Raw genomic sequence first — 22,737 nt, 5'->3', positions numbered from 1 at the left:
CAGGATGGGTGACAGCACTGCTCAGACTCTGGGAAGCATCTGGATTCCCACCTAGTTTCTGGCCCTGTAGGTCACATCTTAAGTCCTCCCAGCTGCTGGTACTGATGCTGGAATGAACCACTGATATGTGTGCTGACACCCCCGGAAGGAGCTGGCGCAAATCCCACACACTCAGGGTGGCTCCTGTGGATGCTTTGTGCTCAACGGATGGGGCTGTTTACGAACACAGCTTGTGTGGGGCTCAGCAGTGCCCTCCTCTCCCCTCCTTCCTGCCCCTGCCTCCGCTTCCCTTTGCTGTCCTCTGCCCTCTGCTTGCACCTTGCACCTTGGACTGTGGTCTCCCACCCTGGGTCCTCTGCACCAGCCCGGCCCTGATGGGCGGTCATTGAGAATGCTGGCACCTACCCCACCTGAGGGCCCGCTCTGCAGCCCCTCCCTGGCCTGTTAACCCCAAACCCTCTGTGGGCACTCTAGGCCAGACACACCCTCTTTGGGGGCTGCTGACTCCCCATGCCACACCTCTGCAGTCTGGGCCCATCAGGGGACACTCTAACCCTAACACGATGTTCCTGACCCTGGTCCCTGCAAGGTCATAACCTGAGCAGCTTCCCAATGACCTGTCCCTCAGGCAGCAGGCTCGCCATCCCTGCAGGAGGGACCTCTGCCAACCGCCCACCCCCCACCATTACTCCGCTGTGGCCTCTGAAATGCCCTCTGGGGCCTCTCTCGGAGTGTCTGGGCTGTCAGGGTTTCAGTGGGTGAATGGTGCTGGGGGGTGTTTTGCCCCCCTTCAGCATCTATATGCAGAGCCAGACCATCTCTGGGGCGATGCAAGAGCAGAGGCAGGGGGTTCCACTGGGAATGGGGGTACGAGTGGGGGCCAAGCTCACGCCTCAGTGGTGACACTTTCCCTGTGGCCATTGTACACGGGGCGTTTGAGCCAAAATGTCTCCAATGCCCCAGCCAGCGCTGGCCAAAAGCCTAGGATCCCTCCCAAGAGGAACCAGGACAGAGGTGATGGAACGTTTGGCCTGAACTCCCTGGAGAAGCCCTGACTCACCCTCAGGTCCAGACACCTCTCTTGCAAAGGCCTCCTCCAGAAAGGACAGGCCTGGGCCTGCTCTGCGGGAGGATGGCCACCTCAGGCCCACGGGTGCCCTGTGAACAGGTGGTGTCACCCTGCTTCACCAGGTTGACCCCTCTCAGCACCACCAAGTCTGAGTCATAATAGCCAGACTCTCCCAGCAGGGGCTGGAGGGTGTGATTCCAGTCCTCCCCTCCCCAGGCCAATGGCAGCAGATGCCAGATTCTGCAGAACAGGGCTGGGAGAGCAGGGAGTGGCGTCCAGCCTAAGGCTCCAGGGGCAGGGAGATCTAAGGCCCCACCTAGCATCTGAAGCTTTCTTCCCTTTGAAAGCAGACTGGTGACCCAACCTTGACGTATGAAGAATAAAACCAAGGATGTAGGTAGAGCAGATAAAACCAAGCTCGTGTGGACAAGTCGAGGGGTGAGCTGAGCCTGAAATCACAGATTATTCTTGTCCTCACCCCTGAAGTTGTGATAGGGACCTGAAGGAGAGGACTTGGGATCCCTAATCATGTCCAGGGGGCATCAGCGAGCTGAGCGACAGCGCACCAACCTTGTGTCCAGGAGAGGTGTGCCTGGGAACAGCCAGGCTTGGACAACCTGATTCCCAGGCCACGGGGAAGCAGTCCCATGCGTGCGCCACTGTCCGGGGCAGGAGCTCTGCTCCGGAGCCTGCCCTCTGTCCAAGAGGCAGAGAGTGCTTACCGAGGACTGCTTCCACGCCTACACTACACTCTTTATTCACGGAAACAACTTGTCCGCCCTGGGTTGAGACTGCTGCCAGCTGGACGCCTAGGGAGCAGATTGGAGGTGGGTTTGGGTCTGTTCCTCAGACTGTACTCGGAGTGGTCAGGTCTCTGTAAGGCAGCTGCCACCTCCTGGACACATTTGCACACAAAATGCTCCTGACTTCTCCCTCCTGCACACTTTGGAGGCAAACTGTTGAAGATGGCGCTGTCCTTCCTGGCAGATTATTTCTGCCCTGGGAGTTTGCCTGGTAATTTCACTGTTGGACTGTCTACATACTTCATTCATTCAAGAAATACCCACCAGGTTCTGTCCACTGAGCACGGCCCCTGGAATGGGGGTGGGGGAGGGAGGCCACACTGGAGAGCCTGCGATGTGACTGAGGCCCAGGACGTGCCACAAGCCTGGTATGCCTGGAGGGGTGCAGGCACAAGCATGAGCCCAGCATTCTGGGGCCACTGCAGCTAAACAGGGCACTAAGGACCCTCTGGCTGAAGTCTTTTGAATTCTGCTTGAAAATGGATGTGAGCTCTAGAGCTACAATCTTTTTTCCTGATCGAAAGCTTATTATGTTTCTGAAAGCTGTGTGAAGTCTTGCCAGGATGCAGGCTGGATAAGAAACAGCTTTGGGAGCTATTTAGGAATTCCCATTTTGGTGTTTGCTGTATACATGGGCCTGATGGCTAGAATTCGGGTAATGACCACATAGTGAAAATCGTCTTGGCAGAAAATATCACACACAGACCCAGAAATGCTTAAATACAGATTTATTGCAAACCAACACCGGAGACAGGGTGATTTCGCAGGCGGGCACCCCATTTTCCTTGGACCTCAGCTGATGGAGCTCAGTGGCCAAACTGCTCCTGCTGTGTCTGAAGAGAGAAAACAGGCAGAGCGCACAGACTCCAGGGCCCAGGCCAGCAGCGAGGGGCGCAGGCTGCTCACAGGAGGGCAGGCCCCCTAGTCCGCCACTCCCAGGTGCCGGCACGCTGCTATTACCCCAGGGGGGTGGGGAGAAACGCAAACACTTGAAAATAAAATCAGGCAAAAGGAAGACAACTGACCGTGGAGTCCACAGCTCCCAAACAGCCAAGGTGCAGGCCTCAAACCCCACCTGGGGACGGGAGAGGACCCCCTGGGGGTGGCAAAGGGGAGGGGACAGAGGCATGGTGCCAGGCAACAGTGCCAGAACGGTTCTCACACAGACCGGTGAGACCTCTCACTACGTGGGGCAAGTGAGATCCGGAAGATGCTGAAGGGGGGCCTCAGCATCTCCATGACCAGCCTCAGTGACAACAGCCAACAACAGGGCTCCGTGCCCCCTTGGTGGTGCTCCCACCAGTCACCAGGTGAACACAGCTTCCGTGACAGCATCAGAGCAAGCAACTGCTTCCCAGGGATGTGTCTACAGGGCCCTGTGAGCCAGAAACCTGCCCCCACACATGGCAATGCACCAGCTCCCACCCACGCAGCTGAAGGGGGAAGTTTCTAGAAGGAACGTCCCCACCCCCAGGGCTCTTCCTCCCCCAGGCCAGCACACAGAGCTCGAGGGCAGGTTCCAGGGTGCAGCCGTGCGGTCCTGGGAGAGCCGCGGGAGCAGGGCCCCAAGCTCTGGGCGGCACAGCCGGGCTTCAGCCAAGAAAGGACCGGGGGCTGCAGCGAGCAGGGACATACATGGGGCCTCCTGCGGGGGCCTGGCCCAGCTCGCTCTGACAAGAACCAGTTCCCCAAGGGGAAAGTGCTAGGCCGGGTGGCAGCAGGACAGGCCACTCAGAGGACAGAGATCCTGCAGTGCCATGCCTGAGGCCACCAGAGACTCTTCCAGCATCCAGAACCAGAGACCAGCACCCTGGTTTCCATGGCTCCTTGACAAGGCTGAGGAAGGCAGTGGACACGTACAAGCAGACGGGCTAGACTACACAAGAACACACCCAGCAAGAGGGCAAGGCGGCAGTTTCCCCAAACTGGCCCCGAGCCCGGCCCTCAGTCTGCACATCCCTGCCTGCGCTTCCACAGCCGAGGGGCACCCACGCCTGCCCCACGCGAGAACAGCAAGCAGAGAGCAGAGGAGCAGAGCAGCGAGTGGAGGCAGGGAGGGAGGGAGCGGCGAGTGGCGCCCGCAGGGCCCAGAGCGGCACCCGCTGAGACAGCCCCTACTCCCCCACGCCCCCTCGGCACAGGCCGCACAGCCCCGCCCTGCTCTGAAACAGTCTGGAGACACAGGGCCAGGGTGGAGGCCGGGTTCACCCTTGAAAGAAAGGATGGCAAAGGTGAACTAGACAGCGAGTCCCCGGCAGGAGGGAGCTGAGGGGCATGGCTGAGGCCCCGCTTCCCTGCCGGCGAGGGCGTCCTCTCCTCCGGTCATTAAAACTGCACAGCCCCCGGGGAGATGTTGAACATGGCCGGGTCGAATCGCTGGCCTCGGAAGGGAGAGCCTTCAGCATCCCACCCCTTCTTCAGCATCTCATGGACTTTCTACAAACAGAAAATAGAGAGGTTAACTGTAGTCACCAGGCCTGCACGTCCCAGAGCAGAACTCTGCTCTGCTTCCTCCGGAAGAGGACCTGCCTGGGGTGACAGCAAACCCTCCGCAAGCCTGCGCTCCCCACATTTGGGTTGCCCCCCATCCTGTCCCCAGAGCAACACCGGCCATCTTCCTGGTCTGGATGCTGTCCCTACTCACCAGGAGTATCTGTCCAGCCTCCAAATGACCTGAGGGCCACAGCCCACAAAGCTGACTGAGCTGTAAAGAAAGGGTCTCTACTCTCCTTTCAAGAGACACGGCACAAGGGTGGTGGTCTCCCGGCCTGTGCTCTCAGATAGTCTGGGAATGACCTAGGTTGTGACTCAAAGGGAGAGACCTCAGGATGTCTGACTCTGCACGCACCAATCACCGATCCCATAGCCACTGGGGGCAGGGGCCAAAGCTGTTATCAAAGGTGGGCTCAATCCTCCCAGTCTGGACCATCAGCCTTCGGGGGCGGCAGCAGGAGGCTGCGAAGCGAGGGAGGTCCCCTGCCCCCCAGGTCCCCACATCTGCCCTCCATGTCCTCCCTGCAAACACACTGGGCTGGAAACCCTCTCCCCTTCCTTCTGAGCAGGAGCAATGAAGAGACTCACGGCCACAGGGCCAGAAAGCCCTACCCACCTCTTAACCTCTAGGCCGACAGACTGAGCTGAGGGGAAAACTCCTGGTGTCTGACAAGACTGCAGGGCTCCTGATGTGGCCTTCTCTGCCCTGTTATTACACCTAAGTGGTGCAGCAGCAAACATGTCAAAGACAAGCAGTATGTAATACTCTCGACTTGGCCCACCTGACACACACCAAGGACCTTAGAAAGAGCACCTGGTACCGCCAGCGCTGCTGCCCGCAGGCCGCCCCGAGAACGGACCAGAGAGGCCCAGGCCCCGGCCACCCGCGTGACTCCGGGTGCCAGCAGTCACAGGGTGACCTGCAGCCCATCCTGCCTCCTCCAGCGCGTGCCCAACCGCCCCCTCTGAGCCTCCTCCTTCTCAGTTTCACTCCACGCCCCTCTTCTGAGCATCTGAGACAAACCCTCTCCAGTGAGCTCAGACTTGAGACACACCCTCTGAGTTCGACCCACGTCGATACCCTGTGCCCCAGCCTCGTCATGGGCAGTCTGACGGGCCCTCTTGCTCCAGCCCCACAGGGTCCTCAGCCCGCTCCCCACGCTGGTGCTGCCCCAAGCCCCTCACCTCCTACTTTCTTAAGCCACCTCTCCTCCCACCACCCTCATCCAGCCACCCGCAGCCGTGCTGACTCTCTTCTCCTTGGGATGCTTTCCTCCGGGGACCATGGTGACTGTGCAGGGCTTCGACACCACAGAAGCCAGCTGCCTCACCACTAGGCCACGCAAGCTTTGCCAGCTCCGCATGCCTCCACGCTCTTTTCTCGGTTCTGAACCGGCTCCCCACACTGCGTGTCCCTCAAGGCCCCGTGTGCCAAAGACAGTCCAGGGGGAAGCCTGGGAGGCCAGGCCCTGTATGCAGACATTCGTTCCCAATCCCTGCTGAGCCCAGAGGAGTCCCAGACAGCAGTACTGGTGCCCCTGCCTCTCCTAACACAGCCCTGAGGCGCTGGGCTGTCCAGGAGCAGGTCAGCTGGACAAGGGGTCACCACTGAGTCCCACCACCTGCCCCACCATCCAAGGGCTCCCATGTGTCTACTGAAGGTCTCCACAGGGCACTGCACTCAGCCAGGCACTCGTGCCATCACGGTCAGCACTGCCAGGCCCATGGCAAGTCCCGCCAGAACCACTTTCGACCACGGAAGTCTTTCCATCAGACCAGTGTCTTCCGCTTTCTTCTTCAGATGCTTCTTGGATTGGTGGATCCCAGCCCTGAGCTCATCAGCAGGGACCTCTTGCTTCTTATTTAGACTTCATGGCTAAATGCCTGCCAACTCTGGGGCCAGACACCCAAACTTTAAACAGTTGCCCAGGGCCCTCTCCAATCAGGCTGATGTTCAGACTGCTCTTTCATCTGGTAGCTGCAGGCAAATGCAGCATTAACTGGATAAAACTGCCACCTAAACGTGCACAGAGGTGGTTGCACTCCACGTCCTGTGTTAGGCCAGCTCGGGGATTACAGCCTGAAACCACTTTCTACAGATGAGACCACCAGGTGCCTGGGAGCCAATGGTCAACCACAGTTCTGGCCTCCAGCTGCATAAGCCCAGGGAAGGTTGGCAAACCAGATCAAGATACGATTCACAGACCCAGGGAGGGACGGCAGACAAGCCTGACACCAGCTCCGGGTTCAAATCCCACCCTGCTGCCAGACCAGGTACGGGACCTTGAACATGTGCTGTGACCTCTACACCTCAACGGTTTACTTGGGACACAGACTGAAACTCTCTTCGCTAAACAGTCACTCTTGGGAGTATCAAACAGGAGAAAGACAGCACATGTCTAATCCTCGTCTCTGCCACCACAGGCTCTGGATGAGTCTCCTCTCCAGTCACTGATGTCCTCCTGGCTTCTGTGGCTGCTGGCCAGCCACACTTCTCAGGCCTCTGACTTCAAAAGTGACTTGGAAGAATTTTCTTCCCACTGGTCCTTTGTGATCAAACCTGCACTGGACCTGAGGCAGGGTGGTGCCAGGCTGTTCCTCCTGTACTGAGGGTCTTGGAGGGGCTGAGGGGAGGGACAGCCCTAGGTGTGAGCTGGCATTACCAGGACCCTCTGGACAGGCACCTCTCAGCCCTGCCACCTGGGCTCTCGGTCCAGGCACGGAACCAGAGCCCCATCCCAGGCGGTGACCTGCCCTGTCGGGACCCAGGAGGCAGCTGCACAGACAGCAGCATGCCCCGTCCACCCCAGCTCAAGCCCCAGGAAGGGTGCGTGCCCGTACCAGCTCATGGCTCTGCGGCTTGCCCTGCAGCTTCTGGTGGTAGTCGAAGGTGAGCCTGTCCAGGACAGCGTGCTCCTCCTCGTCCACCGTGGCCATGGAGCGCTCCTTGTTGATCTTGTCGATGTCGATCTGCTCCTCGCCCTCCAGGATGGCGCTCCACCAATACTCGCCCACCTTGTTCAGGCTCACCTGGCACACGAGGGCAGAGACAGGATCAGGGCTGGGGAGGCGGCACTGGGGACCCGGGGAATGTGGGGACACTGGGGATTCCACTCTCCAGAACTGGACTGAGCGGTGCCTATGGTCCTTGTCCCCAGGTCCTCCAGAAAATGTGACCCCCCACAGGCATCAGCAACCCCACCTGCTCAGTCACCAGAAGCCCAGCCTACTCATCAGAGGGGACGTTTCCAGCTGCTCTGAGCTGCACCACCCATGGTAACTGGCCCCTGTCACAGCCTCCCGAGCTGCCAAGGGAAGCTTGGGCCCAAATAGGAGCTTCTTTCAACATCCACCTGTTGAGCCCCCATCAGCTCACCACCCGCCCAATGACCTTTCCTGCTTCCAAGCACAGCAGCCAGCCTCCTGCCTGCTGGGGACACTTGGAACACAAGGGACCAAGCATTCAGCCTGACAGACTCCCCCACAACCAGACGCCCAGGCTTCTTTGTCCCACTGTCCTCCCTGGCCTGGCCAGGGCGAGCACTGCATGTGACTCACTTCCTGCCCAGCCTCATCGTGTAGCCCAGAGAGGCGACAGAAGAGTCAGGGGGGGCATGAGAACTGAGACAAGATGCGGCACAGCAGGACTTGGCCTGAAGGTGAAGCCAAGTACACGCATCCCAGGGACCACACAGGGAGGGCCCAGGCCACACCCCTTCCTACACCCAGCGGCTGGGTTCTTGGGGAAACTCTACCAGCTGACCAAGAACTGACAGGTGAGCTGCGACCCTACCTCACACTGTCCACTCTGACAGGATGGAACCCCCAGTCACGCCCAAAGGGGTACAGGGGTGATAGAGATGACGAGCCCACAGCAAGAGCAGCTCTTACTCAGAGGAGCACCATGAGGACAGTGTGACTGGCTAGTGGGCAATCCTGACAAGTGACATCTGTGAAGATACTGCGTGCTCACAGGTCATAAGTCAGCGTGCCCCATGGCACATGGGCTGCGGGGGGCAGTGCTGCCAGCTCCAGCCCTCTGCCCCGGTGCACCAAGAGCCCCTACGGAGCCCAGGTTCAGCAGAGCTCAGCCCCAGGCGCTGAGAGCGGCTGAGGTGTGGGCGCTGACAGGGCGGGTCACACAGTGGAGACAGCGCCAGAAAACCGCGAGCACGGCCAGCACACAAGGCTGCCCCACTTCTGACCATCATGGGTGGACATGGCCGTGCAGATGGCAGGGGTGAGGTGGCAGGGGTCCTGCCCTCCTGATCAGATGAACGACCTCTACCCTGCCAACACCACAGTTTCCAGTCAGAGACTCTCTGTGTCCAGATGCTCTGCCCAGCTGCTCAGGCAGCTTTTTGCAGACTTACTCTCCTGCTTGCATGCATGGACCTGACCTGGCCCTCTAAGACCCCAGTGCCAAGCTCTGAGCCCCATCTTCATGGGACTGCAGATCTCTGGGCCAGTGCAGTGAAAGACTTCTGAGGGGGAAACCCACTCTCTCCATACTATTCCAGGAGAGCTTCTGAGGAACAGTCAGCCCTCTATCCACTGACTCAACCAACTTCAGATCACAAATATTTGGGAAAGAAATTTCCAGAAAGTTCCCAAAAGCAAGACTTGAACTTGTCTCCTTCAGCAACAACTGTTTACAAAGCATTTGCATTGTATTAGGTACATGCCATGAAGTATAAGAGAGGATGTGTGTAAGTTATGTGTAGACACACCATCTATATAAGAGACGAGAGCATCCTTGCACGTGGGTATCCTCAGGGGGTCCTGCAATCAACCCCCTGAGGATACTGAGAGACAACTCCACTTACAGAATATAAATCTCCAAAGAGAACAAACCCTTCAGATTTATTTTATTCGTGTCTTTGTTAGTGATCACTGATCTCAGCAGTGATCTCATTATCACTGCTGAGATCTTTCTTAACATGCATTATTAGTATTAATGCAAGCCCTATAAAATACATACTGTTACCTCTACCTGGAAGTCAGCGCCTCACCTGGATCGCCCAATGCCACCGGCAGAGCAGAGCCACGCTCGGGCCAACAGCCCTCGACAGCACTGTGGAGGGGCAGACTGCACCCCACCCCGGTGCTCTGCTGCTGGTCCTTCTCACACAAACCACAGGTGAGGTGTCTCAGTCAGGTCCACGCACACCTGGGCCTAACACGGCTCGGGGGCACCACGGGACTGATCCTGACAGGGAGTTTGGGGGGCCTCACTACCTGTGCCTCCTGCCTCCACAGACCACATCTGCATGGGCACTCTGCACATCCAACAGGCATCAAGATGAGCCTAGCACCACCTTTAAGGTGAAAGTCACATCAACGTAGAATTAGCCATTTTCGGGTGAGCAATTCAATGCACTCAGCACATTCAAAGAGGCTGCCTAGCTCCAGAACATTCTCGTCATCACAAAAAGAGAACCTGTACCCATGAGCAGTCACTCCCCACTCTGCCCAAAGGCTTGCCCTCCCCCAGCCCTGGCAACAAATCATTTATTTGCCTTTTCTGGACACTTCCCAGAAACGGACCCAAAGGCTATGTGTTCCATGCCTGGCTTCTTTCACTCAATGCGATGTCATCACATTCCTGTGCTAGTGGGTCAGAACTTTATTCTTTTTCCAGGTTGAGCAATACGAAATGTAGCATCCAGAGGACTCGGGGAAAATGTTCTTGGAACGGGGCTCAAGGATTCAGGTCTAAAAATAATATCTTGACAAAGTAGTCTGATGGTTTAACATTTGTTTTGATTTTTTAACATTGTTATATTTTTTTAATTGGGTTTGTGGAGGCGTAAGCTGGCACATAGTAAAACTCACTTGTGAGAGTACGTCCGTCCTATGAGTTTTGACAAATGCAGCCACATAGCCACCACTATCAAGCCACACCCTAAAGTTCCTGGTCCCCTTGGTCAGTGATTCCCCTCAGCCTGACACTTGCTTTGCCGTCTTGTTGGTCTGTGTTTTGGGCTGCTGTTCTCTTAGCATAGTGGTCTGGCGTTTAGCCACGCTATGCACGCATGGAGGGGTAACCCCTTGACACGGTGGGCTGACACACTTGTGGGTGGCCAGGTGGGCATTTCCAGGGTTCAGGAGTCACCTAACCAGGCTGCCTGCAGGGCTGTGTGTGAACATGCGTCTCCCTTTCCCTTCACAGACACCCAGCTGTGGAGCTGCTGGGTCCTACGGTAAGTGTAGGTGTAACTTTATGGCCTTCCCATCTGTAGTGTAAGTGTATGTGTAACTTTATGGCGCTCCTCTCCGCAGGAGAGCTCCAGGGGCTCCACACTCTTGCCAGCATCAGCTACTGTCGATTCTTTTCAGGACCCAGTCAAATATATATGTAGTGACATGTCACTGTGGTTTTAATTGGCATTTCCTTAACAACTAATAATGCTGAGCATCTTTCATGGACTTATGTGCCATCTCATTTCTTAAAACATTTTATCTGGAATAATTTCAATCTCAAAAGTTACTAGAATTGTTAAAGTACAAAGAATAGCCACACACCCTTTTCCTAGATTCACCCACTGTTAACACACTACCCCTTTTATCACATGCGTGTATCTGCACACACACTCTCACTCTGTAAGTTTATATATAATATGTGGTAAATTACAGGACATTTGTTTCAGAATCTTGGTCCTTTAACCTTAATACTTCAGTGAGTGCCTCTTCCTTAAGATATCAAAGTTCTTCACTATTGGGTTGGCCAAAAAGTTCATTTGGATTTTTCTGTAACATCTTAAGGAAAAACCTGAAGCTTTTGGACAACCCAGTAGAGTTCAGCTCCCTTTCCCTCCATCAGAGGAACCAGTCCAGGGTCCTGACTACATCTTAGTGGGCCTGCCCCCTTTAACCTAGAACATTCCGCCGCTGCTGTCTTTTGTTGTTAAAACCCATTCTTCATTTGGGGTCTGTCTGGTGCTTCCTCCTGATTAAACTCAGGCACATGCCCCCAGTAGAACCCTGCACAGGCGATGCTGTGCCCCTCCTGCAATGTCCCACCTGCAGGCACAGACATCACGTGACTGTAGCGCCTGGTGTTCCTCCCCGACCCTCTCTCCCCCGCAGTGGCGGGGAGACAACGCTTCCAGCCCCAACAGAAGCTGTGGGAGGCCAGCAGGGGCTTTCTCTCAGCACCAGCTCCTGGATGTCCAGCATCTCAACAGCTCTCACTCACTCCAGCCCCTGACCATGAAGCACTCGGAGCGCCCCAGCCCAGCTGGTCAGGGGTGGCTGCTGTGACTTGATAACTCACCCTCATCCCTCGGCCTTCCTCCAGGTTCCTTGTAGCAACTCGTCCCGGATCTAGAATCAGTTTCTCAGGGGAACCCCCAGAGTGCTGGCTGAACAGTTTTCCCAAAATGGCCTCGCAGAAACTTCCAACTCCACGTGGATCAGCTTACCTCAGCACCCCAATCTGTGCTGATGACTCACCAACACTCATCTCCCTCCCCTCCCCTCCCTCACAGAACCCTGTTTCTATTCAGGGAGGCAGTGTGCCCGACAAGGAAGACGGCTCCTCGCAGTTGCCTGTACGTGGGATCAAGTTTGGGCCAAGGAGATGTGCGTGAAAGTTGCGGGTGATGTTTCAGGGGGTTGCCTTGAAACCAGGACAGAGGACAGGCAAAGATAGCAGGGGGCCTGCTCAGCTCCAGGCAATTCTGCGGCAAGGACGTGATCCCCAGCTAGACCACTGACCTCTCAGGGCTTTGCCAGAGGCAGTACCATTGTGGGGAATCTCCCAGTCTTTGATGTTAACAAACTTTTTAAGCTTTACCATTAAAGCGCTGAGGGCCCGATGAAGCTGGCTGTGATGGGGGTGTGGCTGGGAGGCAGAGACCACAGGCTGCCAAGATTCCTCCACTCTCTCCTCCTACGTGGGATGGAGGGGATGCCTGCTCTGTCCACTGGGAGCGTGGTCCTCTGGTTAGGCTTGGCACATTCCTCCTGTTCACTGGGCAACTTCTCCAGAATGCTGCCAGAACATGATGCCTTAGGCCACCTACTTCTCAACACCAGGCCTCAGTTCTTCCTGGCTGGGACCTGGGGATTGGCAATGATGCCAAAACTGTGACCAGCCTGAGAAACATGACGGGTCCCGGGAGACATGGGTACTGAAAGCCAAGAACTTGCACTTCACTCCCTGGCTTGGGCTTTTGCCAAAATACTAACATTAACTTAACCTGTGTTTTAAGCTGAACAATGGTCCCTCAGGGCCAGGAAAGGGGCAGGTGGCCACCCACGACAAAACAAAGATGGTGAACCACTTCACAGAGAAACACATATCCTCCCTAGAAAAATGGAAAGGAACAAATGGGAGAAATGCAGATAAGTCAACAAAGACAAGTTAAAATTAACAAGCCCAGCGCTAGGGCGCAAAGGGGCCTGGTGATGTCACAGAAATCTGACATCCTTCCGGGGAGAGCCATGGCAATGGCCAAGGACAACAGTCAGCCTGTAACTTCACTTCTGAGAACTGCAATTTAAAGAAATCATCTAAATATGGGGGTGCAGCATGCATTAAAACACTCCCAGGCTCAGGCACCACACACACAGCAGTGTGAGCTTTAAGACAAGTGGACAAAGGTCTGCAAACACTGCAGCTCCTGAACTGACTTTAAATGACTCGAGTGTGGGTCATGCCAGCATGTTAATGGGCTTCGCCTCACAAATGGCTACAAATCAAGAGACATGGAGCATCACAGGCACGAGGCCATGGCCTGCAGGCGCCCAGAGCCCGGCCATTAGCCCCGCCTGCGGGAAGAAACCAGGGCAGTGAGCCGACGCGGGTTCTGGGACAGAACGAGGCACAGGGGGAGGCCCTGGTTTCACGTCTCCGTAACCAAGAAAGGAGCTTGCTTGAGAATCAAGCAGCCTCGTTTAACATTCTCAAGTGTGGGAGGGAGGGAGGCAAGAACTGTCATCCGGTTTTAGCTGCCACCCCTGCCTGCTCTGAAAGGCTGCTCGGGCGTGTCTGATGCGGATCCCGGCTCAGGCGAGGAGGGAGCAGTGGCTGGGAATCAAGGGGCATGTCTGCATCAGCCTGCCTGGGAGGTGAGGACTCAGGCCATGGGCTCTGGCGAGGTGATAGGCATCCCTGGGAGGACTCCCCTTGTCCCAGGTGGCGCCCACAGAAACCGTGCCTTGTGACACAGCCTGTGCGAGTGTCCCAGGGCAGCCATAACAAAGCCCACAAATGGTGGGCTTGCAACAAGACATCGATCCTCTCTGTCTGGAGGCTGGAAGGCCTACGTCGAGGCGCTGAAGGCCTGCACTCCCTCTGGAGCTTCTGGGGGACCTTCCCTGGCTGTCATGGCACTGTGTGTCTGTGTCTTTTCTTCTTCTAAGGACACTTGTCACTGGATTTAGGACCCACCTGGATAATTCAGGATCATCTCGTCATCTGCAAAGACCATTCCTCCAAATAGGCCCTATCTGCAGGTTCTGGGGTTTGGTGAGGACATCTGGGGGCCCTTTCCAGTCCACTCAGACTTGAGGAGGTGGGCCCTTGATGATTTCCCTCAATCGCCCCAGTGCCTAGCACAGGGTCTGGCGCTTAGCGATAAGCACACAAGGCTCTGAGCCTCACTCTAAGACCAAGGAACAGAGGTACTATGGGGCTCAGGTGGCTGGTGGGACTGAGGCAGAGAGCAGGCCTGGTGACCGCGGCAGCCGCGCTGCTTCCTCCAGAGGCTTGAGGGAGTGGCACTGGTTCTTCATAGCAGATGCATTACGATCTTCACACGTCCAAGAAGCGTGCTCACTGCACTACAGCATCATCTCAGATACATGGCGCTCAGTGTCATCAATAAAATAACTAATTACACTGAAAACACAGCAAACCTCCAGCTACACGAGCTACAGCATCTCCACAACACACAGGCATTGGCTTTACCAACAGTCAGGAGGGAGGCAGAGATAGGCAGAGCCCCACATCTCAGGAGAAAGTGCACGCCAGGTGAGCAGGGGCCTGTGCTGTCGAGAAAGCTCCAGAGGAGGATATGATGCTCTAAACAAGTCCCCTTTCCCTTCTACAAGTGGTGAAGCAGCATTAGAAATGTGACACCGTCCACAGATGACGAAAGTCACTCAAAGGAAACCAGGGAAAGAACCGGCGCAGCACCTGCAATCCCAGGGGTTTCCCCATGGACCCCGTGTGGTGAGCAGGAGCAGAGCTGAGCCACGCTTGCGGCAGGGACAGGCGTCCCTCGGTCCACAGCCAGCGCTGCTCCTTTATAACCCCTTCAGCAGCAGGTGCTCGGCAAAGCAAACTGGGAAGCTCAAAGGTGGCCAGGGCACAAGCTTCCTCCTGGACCAGAGGAGGACCTGGGGTGACTGCGGGGCCTGGGCACATGACCGGCCACCCGGGCCACCTCAGCAAGGTTGGCAGAGGCGGCGACACCCTGGCCTCCCTGCTGGCCCAGTGCAGCCTCTCACCAACACCACCACACTGCTACCAGCTCTCCTCCCCTGCCTGCTCCCCACAGGGCACCTTTCGGCTGAAAGTCAGAGAAGGAGGGAACAGGAGGCCTCCGGGTCTGGAGTCTGGCTCCACCCTGAGCAAGCCCTTCACGCTGAGTGTCAGCATCCTGGTATGTAAAACAGGCTTGCAGAGATGAAACAGCATTGCCAGGCACCTCAGACAGCCAGGCCAGAGTGCCTGTACGCAACAGATGGAGGCCTGAATTACAAGGAGTTAATGCCCTAGCCGCAAGCCACATCTGTGTTCAGATGTAAGTTGGACAAAACACACAAAATGACATGGCTCTGGAACAGGTGTGAAGAAGTCAGTGTCACCTCTTGTGACAATCACCCTAAAGAGTGAGCTACCTGGTAGCAACCTCGTTTTCACAGAAGTAACGTCAAGTAAAGGGAATCCTCGGTATCCTGATTACAACCCTGACAGACGAAGTGGGCTGTGAACAGAGGCTGTGAACCTTCAGGGTCCAGCAACGAGGTCAGTCTTTCCGTCCCAGGCACGGACTCAGGTTTACAGGGCTGAAGATAGCAGAAGTGCCCCTCAGAGGGAGACCAGCACAGCAGCTGCCTGCTGGGACTGCTCTGGACAGCCCATCAACCCCACACAGGTGATGTGAGGCCTGGTGCCCGTGGACAACAGGGCACCCAAGATCACGAGTCCACATTTCTGGGACCACTTGAGCCATCACAGCAGCACCTGCAGAGGGTAGCCTGCCAGTCGCTGGCTCCCACTGGCCACTGGCATGACCTTGGTAGGCAGAGGGAAAATGAAACCCTGGCTTTCTACCTCCTGCAACCAGGCAAAGTCCAGAGGAGACCATGACCACGAAGGCATTCTGCAAATGGAGGAACTGGTGATAAGAACACGGGCCATAGTTTGGGGAACGGCGCTGCAAGTGGGGAGGCACAGGGGTGAAGGGATGAGGGACTGAACCCCAGGGCAACGAGGGGGGAAATCATCACAACTGTCACACGCTCATGGTGAGCAGGAGAAACCTCGCGAGGACAGGGGATGTGCAACAGAGCAAGGTCTAAACAGGACTCTGGCAGACCTGGCCAGCACTCTGCCCAGTGCCCGTGTCACACAGAGGGGCCGCTGTGTGCTCATGGCTCCTGAGCACGCTGAGACCTCCAGCCAGCCCAGCACTGGTGCAATCCTCTCTGCTCCATCTGTCATGGGTGTCTGAGAGCTGAGAGAAGCCAAACAGAACCCCAGGGGCCCTGCTGGTTAGGACCAAACAGGCAGGCCCATGGGCATCTATTTTCCAGAGACTAGTAGATCTTGATGAAACTGTACCTAAAGAACATTTCTATATAAAATTCTGAAGCTTTTCTTTGTCCAAAGACTTAATATTTTTCTTTTCGTCTTTACCCCTTTCACCAAGCCCCAGGTTAAGCACCCCAGGAGGAGGGAAAAGAATGAACCCAAATATACAGTCTCCCTTTGCTGCAGGAAGCTTCCCTGCATGCTGCCCACTGAACAGGTGCAAGGCTCTTACGAAGGAAGAATGTAGTAACTGGAACACATTCCCCTTAGTTTGGATCACACACCCTCAGTTAGCTTAGCCAATTGAGACCCCCTTTATCAAATAAGGCTGAGTTTATTAACTCTGCATCCGCCAGACTGGCATTCGTGAAAATGATCTGCCTTTTAGTTTTTAATTTATTTGGTTTTGTCTTTTAGATATAACTGAATCCCTGAAGAGAGGACTAAAGAGACACATCTAGTGTGAACACAGCCACACTCTGGGGATGGTGCCCCGCCAGGACCTCCTCCGTGGTCACTGTGTGTGGTCTGTGAGTGGGCAGGAGGACAGACTGCACTCAAGGGCCCCTGAGTTTCTCACTGACAGGGGCTCCACCTCAAGGAGTCAAGCGCTGGGACCCCCAGGGGCCAAGGCTGCAGATGCGGCAGTGAGTCAGCAGAGGCCCACAAAGGTGCCTTCTGAGCTATGTGGCAAACCATGAGGCAACTCCCCTGCTGGCAGGAATCAACACGCCCACTGCCTCAACAGCCCACACTCACCAAGACACACTTCCCAGGTTCGAGGCTCCAGAGGGAGCTCTCGGTGTTGATCTTGTGGGTGAACTTCCCTTCCATGAGGACACGCTCCCCATTTTCCTCCAGCACAGCCACCCGGATGGAGGTGCTGCTGAGGGTCACCGAGACCTGGAACAGAGCAAAAGAGAATCACCCTGTGTTCCAAGACAGGAGGGGACAGTGGTTTCCAAGGCGCCTGGCTGCACACAGGAAGAGAACGGGAGGCAAGACCATGCCAAGCGTCACCAGGTCCACTGAGCCAAGAAAATAATACCAACTCACACATGAAGGAGACTGTGTCGTCATCTCCTTCAAGAGAATGTACTTACAGTTTTGATATGCCTAACAGTAACAGGGGGTGCTTTGTGTGAGCAGAATCTCTTCTCCAGTTAGAAGGGGAGACCAACTCCCTGGACGGAAGGCAAGCGGGGACAGTGTAGCAGGGGGCTACTCTCCCCACGCCCACCTTGCTGTCTGGAGTTCACAGCAGTCCCGCCCCAGAGAACATGCCCGGGGGCCAGAGCAGCCAGCTCCTTTCCCTCCAGGAGCTACTGTGCGGGCTGTGGCCACAGTTCGGCTCTCACCCAGGAGGGTGAGGCCAGGTCCTCTGGGTTTACATTTTGTGTCTGTTCTCCCATATCCTCATTTGTTGGATCTCTGCTCTCACATGTTTGTCTTCACACCTGCGCTGGAGCTGCTGGACTAGGGGCTCTGCTTCATGCGTGGATCCCAACAAGCAGCATCCCAAGTACATTCAGATCAGTAAACAGTCCAGGAAAGAAAACAGAACTACAGAGATCTCCCCCCCACCCCCAATCACCACCACCTTCTCTTTAAAATTCTAAATTCTGTGTTTTACAATGCAAAAATCTTTTTATAATAGTATTTACACAATGTATTCATTACATGAACAGAGGCTGGCTAACTCAGACCTTTCTCACCGGAGTGTGGGGTCAGTCAAGGTGTCAAAACAGTTTGGAGGTGGCCTTCCCATGTCACTTGGTAAGTGCTTATTAAATGCTTATAAAGCACTTGAAAAGATTCCCTCAGTGTCATAGAATTTTCAAACTGGAGTTTACACACACGTTGATGGAATCTGATACTATAACCTACCTGAATTTTAAATAACCATAAATGAGTGATGGAAAGGAAAACGATGTCTGCCCACAGGCATGGCCCCAGTGGGGTCCTGTGAGCCCCAGCTCCACTTACACTCAACTTTGGGAGAATTACCACTTTCTCGACTGATTCTGCTAAGGCACAGGCACAACTCACTTCACTCCCAGCTGCCCAACAGTAGACCAGCTCACTCCTAGATGGATCCAGACAATTGCTGGCCAAATCATGTCCCTGACCATGAACTCAGAAGTGCAGAGAACACCTGACAGAGTGGACCAAGGCTCCATCAGTTGGCCTCCCAGGAACAAGCTCACTTTAACAAATAAAATTCTCCAGCCAGCTTTACCTAACAGGATAATTTCTAAATCTGGGTGAGTTTCCACAACACCTGTCTCTTGTACAAAGGGGATGCACCCAGGCAGCAAGGGGAAACTAGGCAGGAGATGCTTCCAAGAGCTCCAGTCCAAGGTGTCACTCTGAGAAGAGGCAGAAAAACCCCAGACAACACAAGGGGAGAAGGGAGAGGCCAGGACAGACAAGCTTTTGACAGCCCTGTGGAGAGGAAGGAAAAGTGTGTGGGGACAGACTCCACAGAACAGGGGCAAGCACAGCTGCGTGGGGCCTCTGGCTGGCAGCTGGCAAGAACGGAGTGTGGAGGCAGAGCAGCTGAGTCAGTCCACAGGGCAGCTGGGCCAGCGAAGCCCCAGCAGGAGAGGCTGGAACCCGCCATGTGCAACAGGCAGCCCTGCTCCAGAAAACCTGGCCAGCAGCTGAGGGGACTGGGTAGACACTGGTCCAGCATACCATAAGGCAAAGCCAACCACCAGTCAACCCCAACCACCAGTCAACCCCTCAGCTGTGAGCAGCGATGGAGGAGCAGACCACAGACATGTAAAGGAGAAAACCATCAACATCATTCCACACTCAAAAGAATGAGGAAGATATATTTTTTAAATAAAAAAACTAACAGGAAACTAAGGACTGTATCCTATGAGAAAAAGCAGCAGCCCCAAAAGACAGACTTAGGTTAACAACAGAAAAAAAAGGTAAAGATTACAGAGCTACCTAAGAAAAAAGGCAATTTTAAAATATGTCCAATTTATATTCTGAGAGACCTGAGAAGATACTGCATCTGCAGAACCAGAATAAAATATGAAAACAGAACTAGACAAAACAAACAAAAGACACTTAGAAAAAAATAGAATGAAAGTAAAATTTTCAATAGAAAGGCTGGAAGATAATATCAAAAAAATCAAGGTAGAGTAAGAAACCAATCCAGGCAATCAGTTTGGCATCCCAGAAACTATGACAAGAAAACGACTACTTTCCAGTGCTTAAGAAAAACATGGCTTCAGTTTGAAAGAAACCACTGAGGGCTGAACAGAAGAAATGAGAGACGACAATTCATATCACTGAGTATTTAGAATAAGTTCCAAAAAGTTCTAAATAACAGGGTAAAAGTTTACGCACAAAGAACCGGAATGAAAGAGATTACTAGAATCAGTAACAGTGAATGTAAGCAAACAAGAGAATGACACCCACAGTCACGCTGGGGGAAGTCTGCTTGTTTGTTTGTGCCGGATCTCAGTTCCCCTACCAGGGAATGAACCTGGGCCACAGCAGCAAAAGCCTAGAATCCTAGGTGACCAGGGAATTCCCAAGAAAGTATTTTTCAAAGTTAGAATTCCATACACTCAAATCACAAAATAAGTGAAAGGTTAAAATAACTGTATTTCTTCTTTATTGACTATACCAAAGCCTTTGACTGTGGAAAATTCTTCAAGAGATGGGAATACCAGACCATGTGACCTGCCTCTTGAGAACTCTGTATGCAGGTCAAGAACCAACAGTTAGAACTGGACATGGAACAACAGACTGGTTCCAAATAGGAAAAGGAATATGTCAAAGCTGTATATTGTCACCCTGCTTATTTAACTTATATGCAGAGTACATTATGCAAAATGCCAGGCTGGATGAAGCACAAGCTGGAATCAAGATTGCCAGGAGAAATATCAATAACCTCAGATATGCAGATGACACCACATTTACAGCAGAAAGTGAAGAACTAAAGAGCCTCTTAAAGTGAAAGAGGAGAGTGAAAAAGTTGGTTTAAAACATTCAGAAATGTTTCTACATTCAGAAAACTAAGATCATGGCATCCGGTCCCATCACTTCATGGCAAATAGATGGGGAAACAAAGCAAACAGTGAGAGACTATTTTTTGGGCTCCAAAATCACTGCAGATGGGACTGCAGCATGAAGTTAAAAGACGTTTGCTCCTTGGAAGAAAAGCTATGACCAACCTAGACAGCATATTAAAAAGCAGAGACATTACTTTGCCAACAAAGGTCTGTCTAGTCAAGGCTATGGTTTTTCCAGTAGTCTGTATGGATGTGAGAGTTGGACCATAAAGAAAGCTGAGCGCCAAAGAATTGATGCTTTTGAACTGTGGTGCTGAACGAACTCTTGAGAGTCCCTTGGACTGCAAGATCCACCAGTCAATCCTAAAGGAAATCAGTCCTGAATACTCATTGGAAGGACAGAGGCTGCAGCTGGAACTCCAATACTCTGGCCACCTGATATGAAGAACTGACTCATTGGAAAAGATCCAGATGCTGGGAAAGATTGAAGGCGGGAGGAGAAGGGGATGACAGAGGATGAGATGGTTGGATGGCATCACCAACTCAATGGACATGAGTTTGAGTAAGCTCCAGGAGCTGGTGATGGACAAGGACGCCCGGCATGCTGCAGTCCATGGGGTCGCAAAGAGTCAGACATGACTGACTGAACTGAACTGAACTGACAACATTCAGGAGCACTGTATTTATTACCACACCATCATTTTGAGAAAGTTACTTGAGGCTATAACATAACAAAATGAGGATGAAACTAAAACAGAGAAAGACCCTGGGTGAGGGAGGGTCAAACAGTACAAACTTCTACTTATAAAATGAGTAAGTTCTGGGAATCTAAAGTACAGCATGGTGACTACAATTCACAATACCTGTATATTTAAAAGTTGCTAAGAGAGGAGAACTAAAAGTTCTCATCACAAGAAAAAAACTGTGACTATGTGAGGTGGTGAATGTTAACTAAACTTATGGTGGAATTATTTTGCTACACACACACACACACACACACACACACACACACACACATACATACATACATACACATTTCAAATAATTATGCTGCACATCTGAACCTACTACAATTATATATGCCAATTATATCTCAATAAAAATAAAGGGGGGGGGGTAAGATCCCAGAAAGGATCTAAAACACAGTGAATTTAATCTAGAAGTGAGGTAAAAAGAAGTTTTAGAATGCAAGCTACATAATATTGAACTAGAAAATAATCAGTCCAAATGGGAGTCATGGGTAAAACGGTCTGCAGAGTGACTTCTAGACAATACAGAGTACCAGTGAGAATCCGGGTAATTCCGAGTTCATGATGATAGTGTACTATTTTTGACAAGAAAAAAAAGCAAGACAGCAAGAAACTCCAGAAAAACAAAAAACTACAAGAAACTCCTGATCCAAAGGGATGCAGTGAAAGTGGAGTAAAACCAGAGACCCGAGCCCTGAGTGGAAGGGGCAGTGGGCTCAGGCACATACACCTTCGGGGTCCTGACAGATGAAGCTGGATGTCAGGGGAAATTCTGCGTCCCTTGAGACTTTCCTGGGCAGCCACCTGCTGGTTGGCAGGAAGAGCTGAGGCGCGGGGAGCAGGGCAGCAAGCGTATGAGACCAGAGCTGCCCTGGTAGGGCCAATGTGGGGAATGGGAGTGTACCATCTGTAGGGCCATGAGTGTACCATCTGTAGCCTCAAGTAACTTTCTCAAAATGATGGTGTGGTAATAAATACAGTGCTCCTGAATGCTGTCAATTCAGTTCAGTTCAGTCCAGTCACAAGTCATGTTTGACACGATATACATAGAAAACATCTGGCAGGACTTCCCTGGTGGTTCAGTGGTTAAAGTTTCCCCTTCCAATGCAGGGGGTGCAGGTTCAATTCCTGGTCAAGGAGCCAAGATCCCACATGCTTCTGTTACAGAAGCAACACTGTAACAGATACAATAAAAAATTTTAAAACGGTCCCCATCAAAAATCTTTTTAAAAAAAGAAAAAGGAAAGAAAGAAAGAAAACACCTGCCAAAAGATCCCAGAAACTAGTAAGGTGACTTCTGAGGTTGGGGTGGGGGCTTGAATAGGATAAATAGAGGCAGGAGAGAAGCTTTTCATTGTACATTTTTATTGTTTTGAACAGGTAAATGTCCTATGCATTCAACCAAAAAAAATTTTTTTAATAGATAAATGCAACCTATTAGCCTTTTTTGCTATGGAAGTTTCCCATAATAAAAGTCTTCCTACATTTTTTTCTAAACGCCTTCTAAGAAGGGAACATTGTGTTGCAGAGCTTTTTAGCACAAATTCCAACAGCTGCATCGAACTCTGGGGGCACAACATCACTGTACAAGACATGTCCAGGGGTCTTGGTGCTCTTCCGGGAGGTTCCCATGGTGAGGCTAGAGATGGCATGCAGCATGGCTATGAGCCCACCAGCCTGCAGGACCTCATTAGTCAGTAAAGACCACGCACCATCTCCAAGAGGAAAGAGAATATTGCAAAGGAAATTAATTCACTTGTCACTCACTGTCATCTAGTCAGGACTGTGCACAACAATATCATGATATTTTCCACTCAGAAGA

At 53.1% G+C, this 22,737-nt stretch overlaps 1 protein-coding gene across 1 annotated transcript in view; it reads right to left on the bottom strand.

Annotated features, from left to right (window-relative positions):
- Positions 1 to 2,583: 2,583 nt before the first annotated feature.
- The window catches only part of NUDCD3 (NudC domain containing 3), a 69,219-nt gene continuing 49,065 nt past the window's right edge, over positions 2,584 to 22,737 (bottom strand). Inside the window, exons 4-6 of the mRNA XM_065938636.1 lie at positions 16,892 to 17,035; positions 7,207 to 7,395; positions 2,584 to 4,308 (exon numbers count right to left, since the gene is read on the bottom strand). Coding sequence (XP_065794708.1) covers positions 4,198 to 4,308; positions 7,207 to 7,395; positions 16,892 to 17,035 — 444 coding nt within the window. The 3' untranslated portion in view covers positions 2,584 to 4,197. The remainder of the gene's footprint in view (positions 4,309 to 7,206; positions 7,396 to 16,891; positions 17,036 to 22,737) is intronic.

This window comes from Muntiacus reevesi, chromosome 6 (genome assembly GCF_963930625.1).
Source record: "Muntiacus reevesi chromosome 6, mMunRee1.1, whole genome shotgun sequence".
In the NCBI taxonomy this organism is placed as follows: Eukaryota; Metazoa; Chordata; class Mammalia; order Artiodactyla; family Cervidae; genus Muntiacus; species Muntiacus reevesi.
This window is presented reverse-complemented; position numbering and strand designations above follow the sequence as displayed.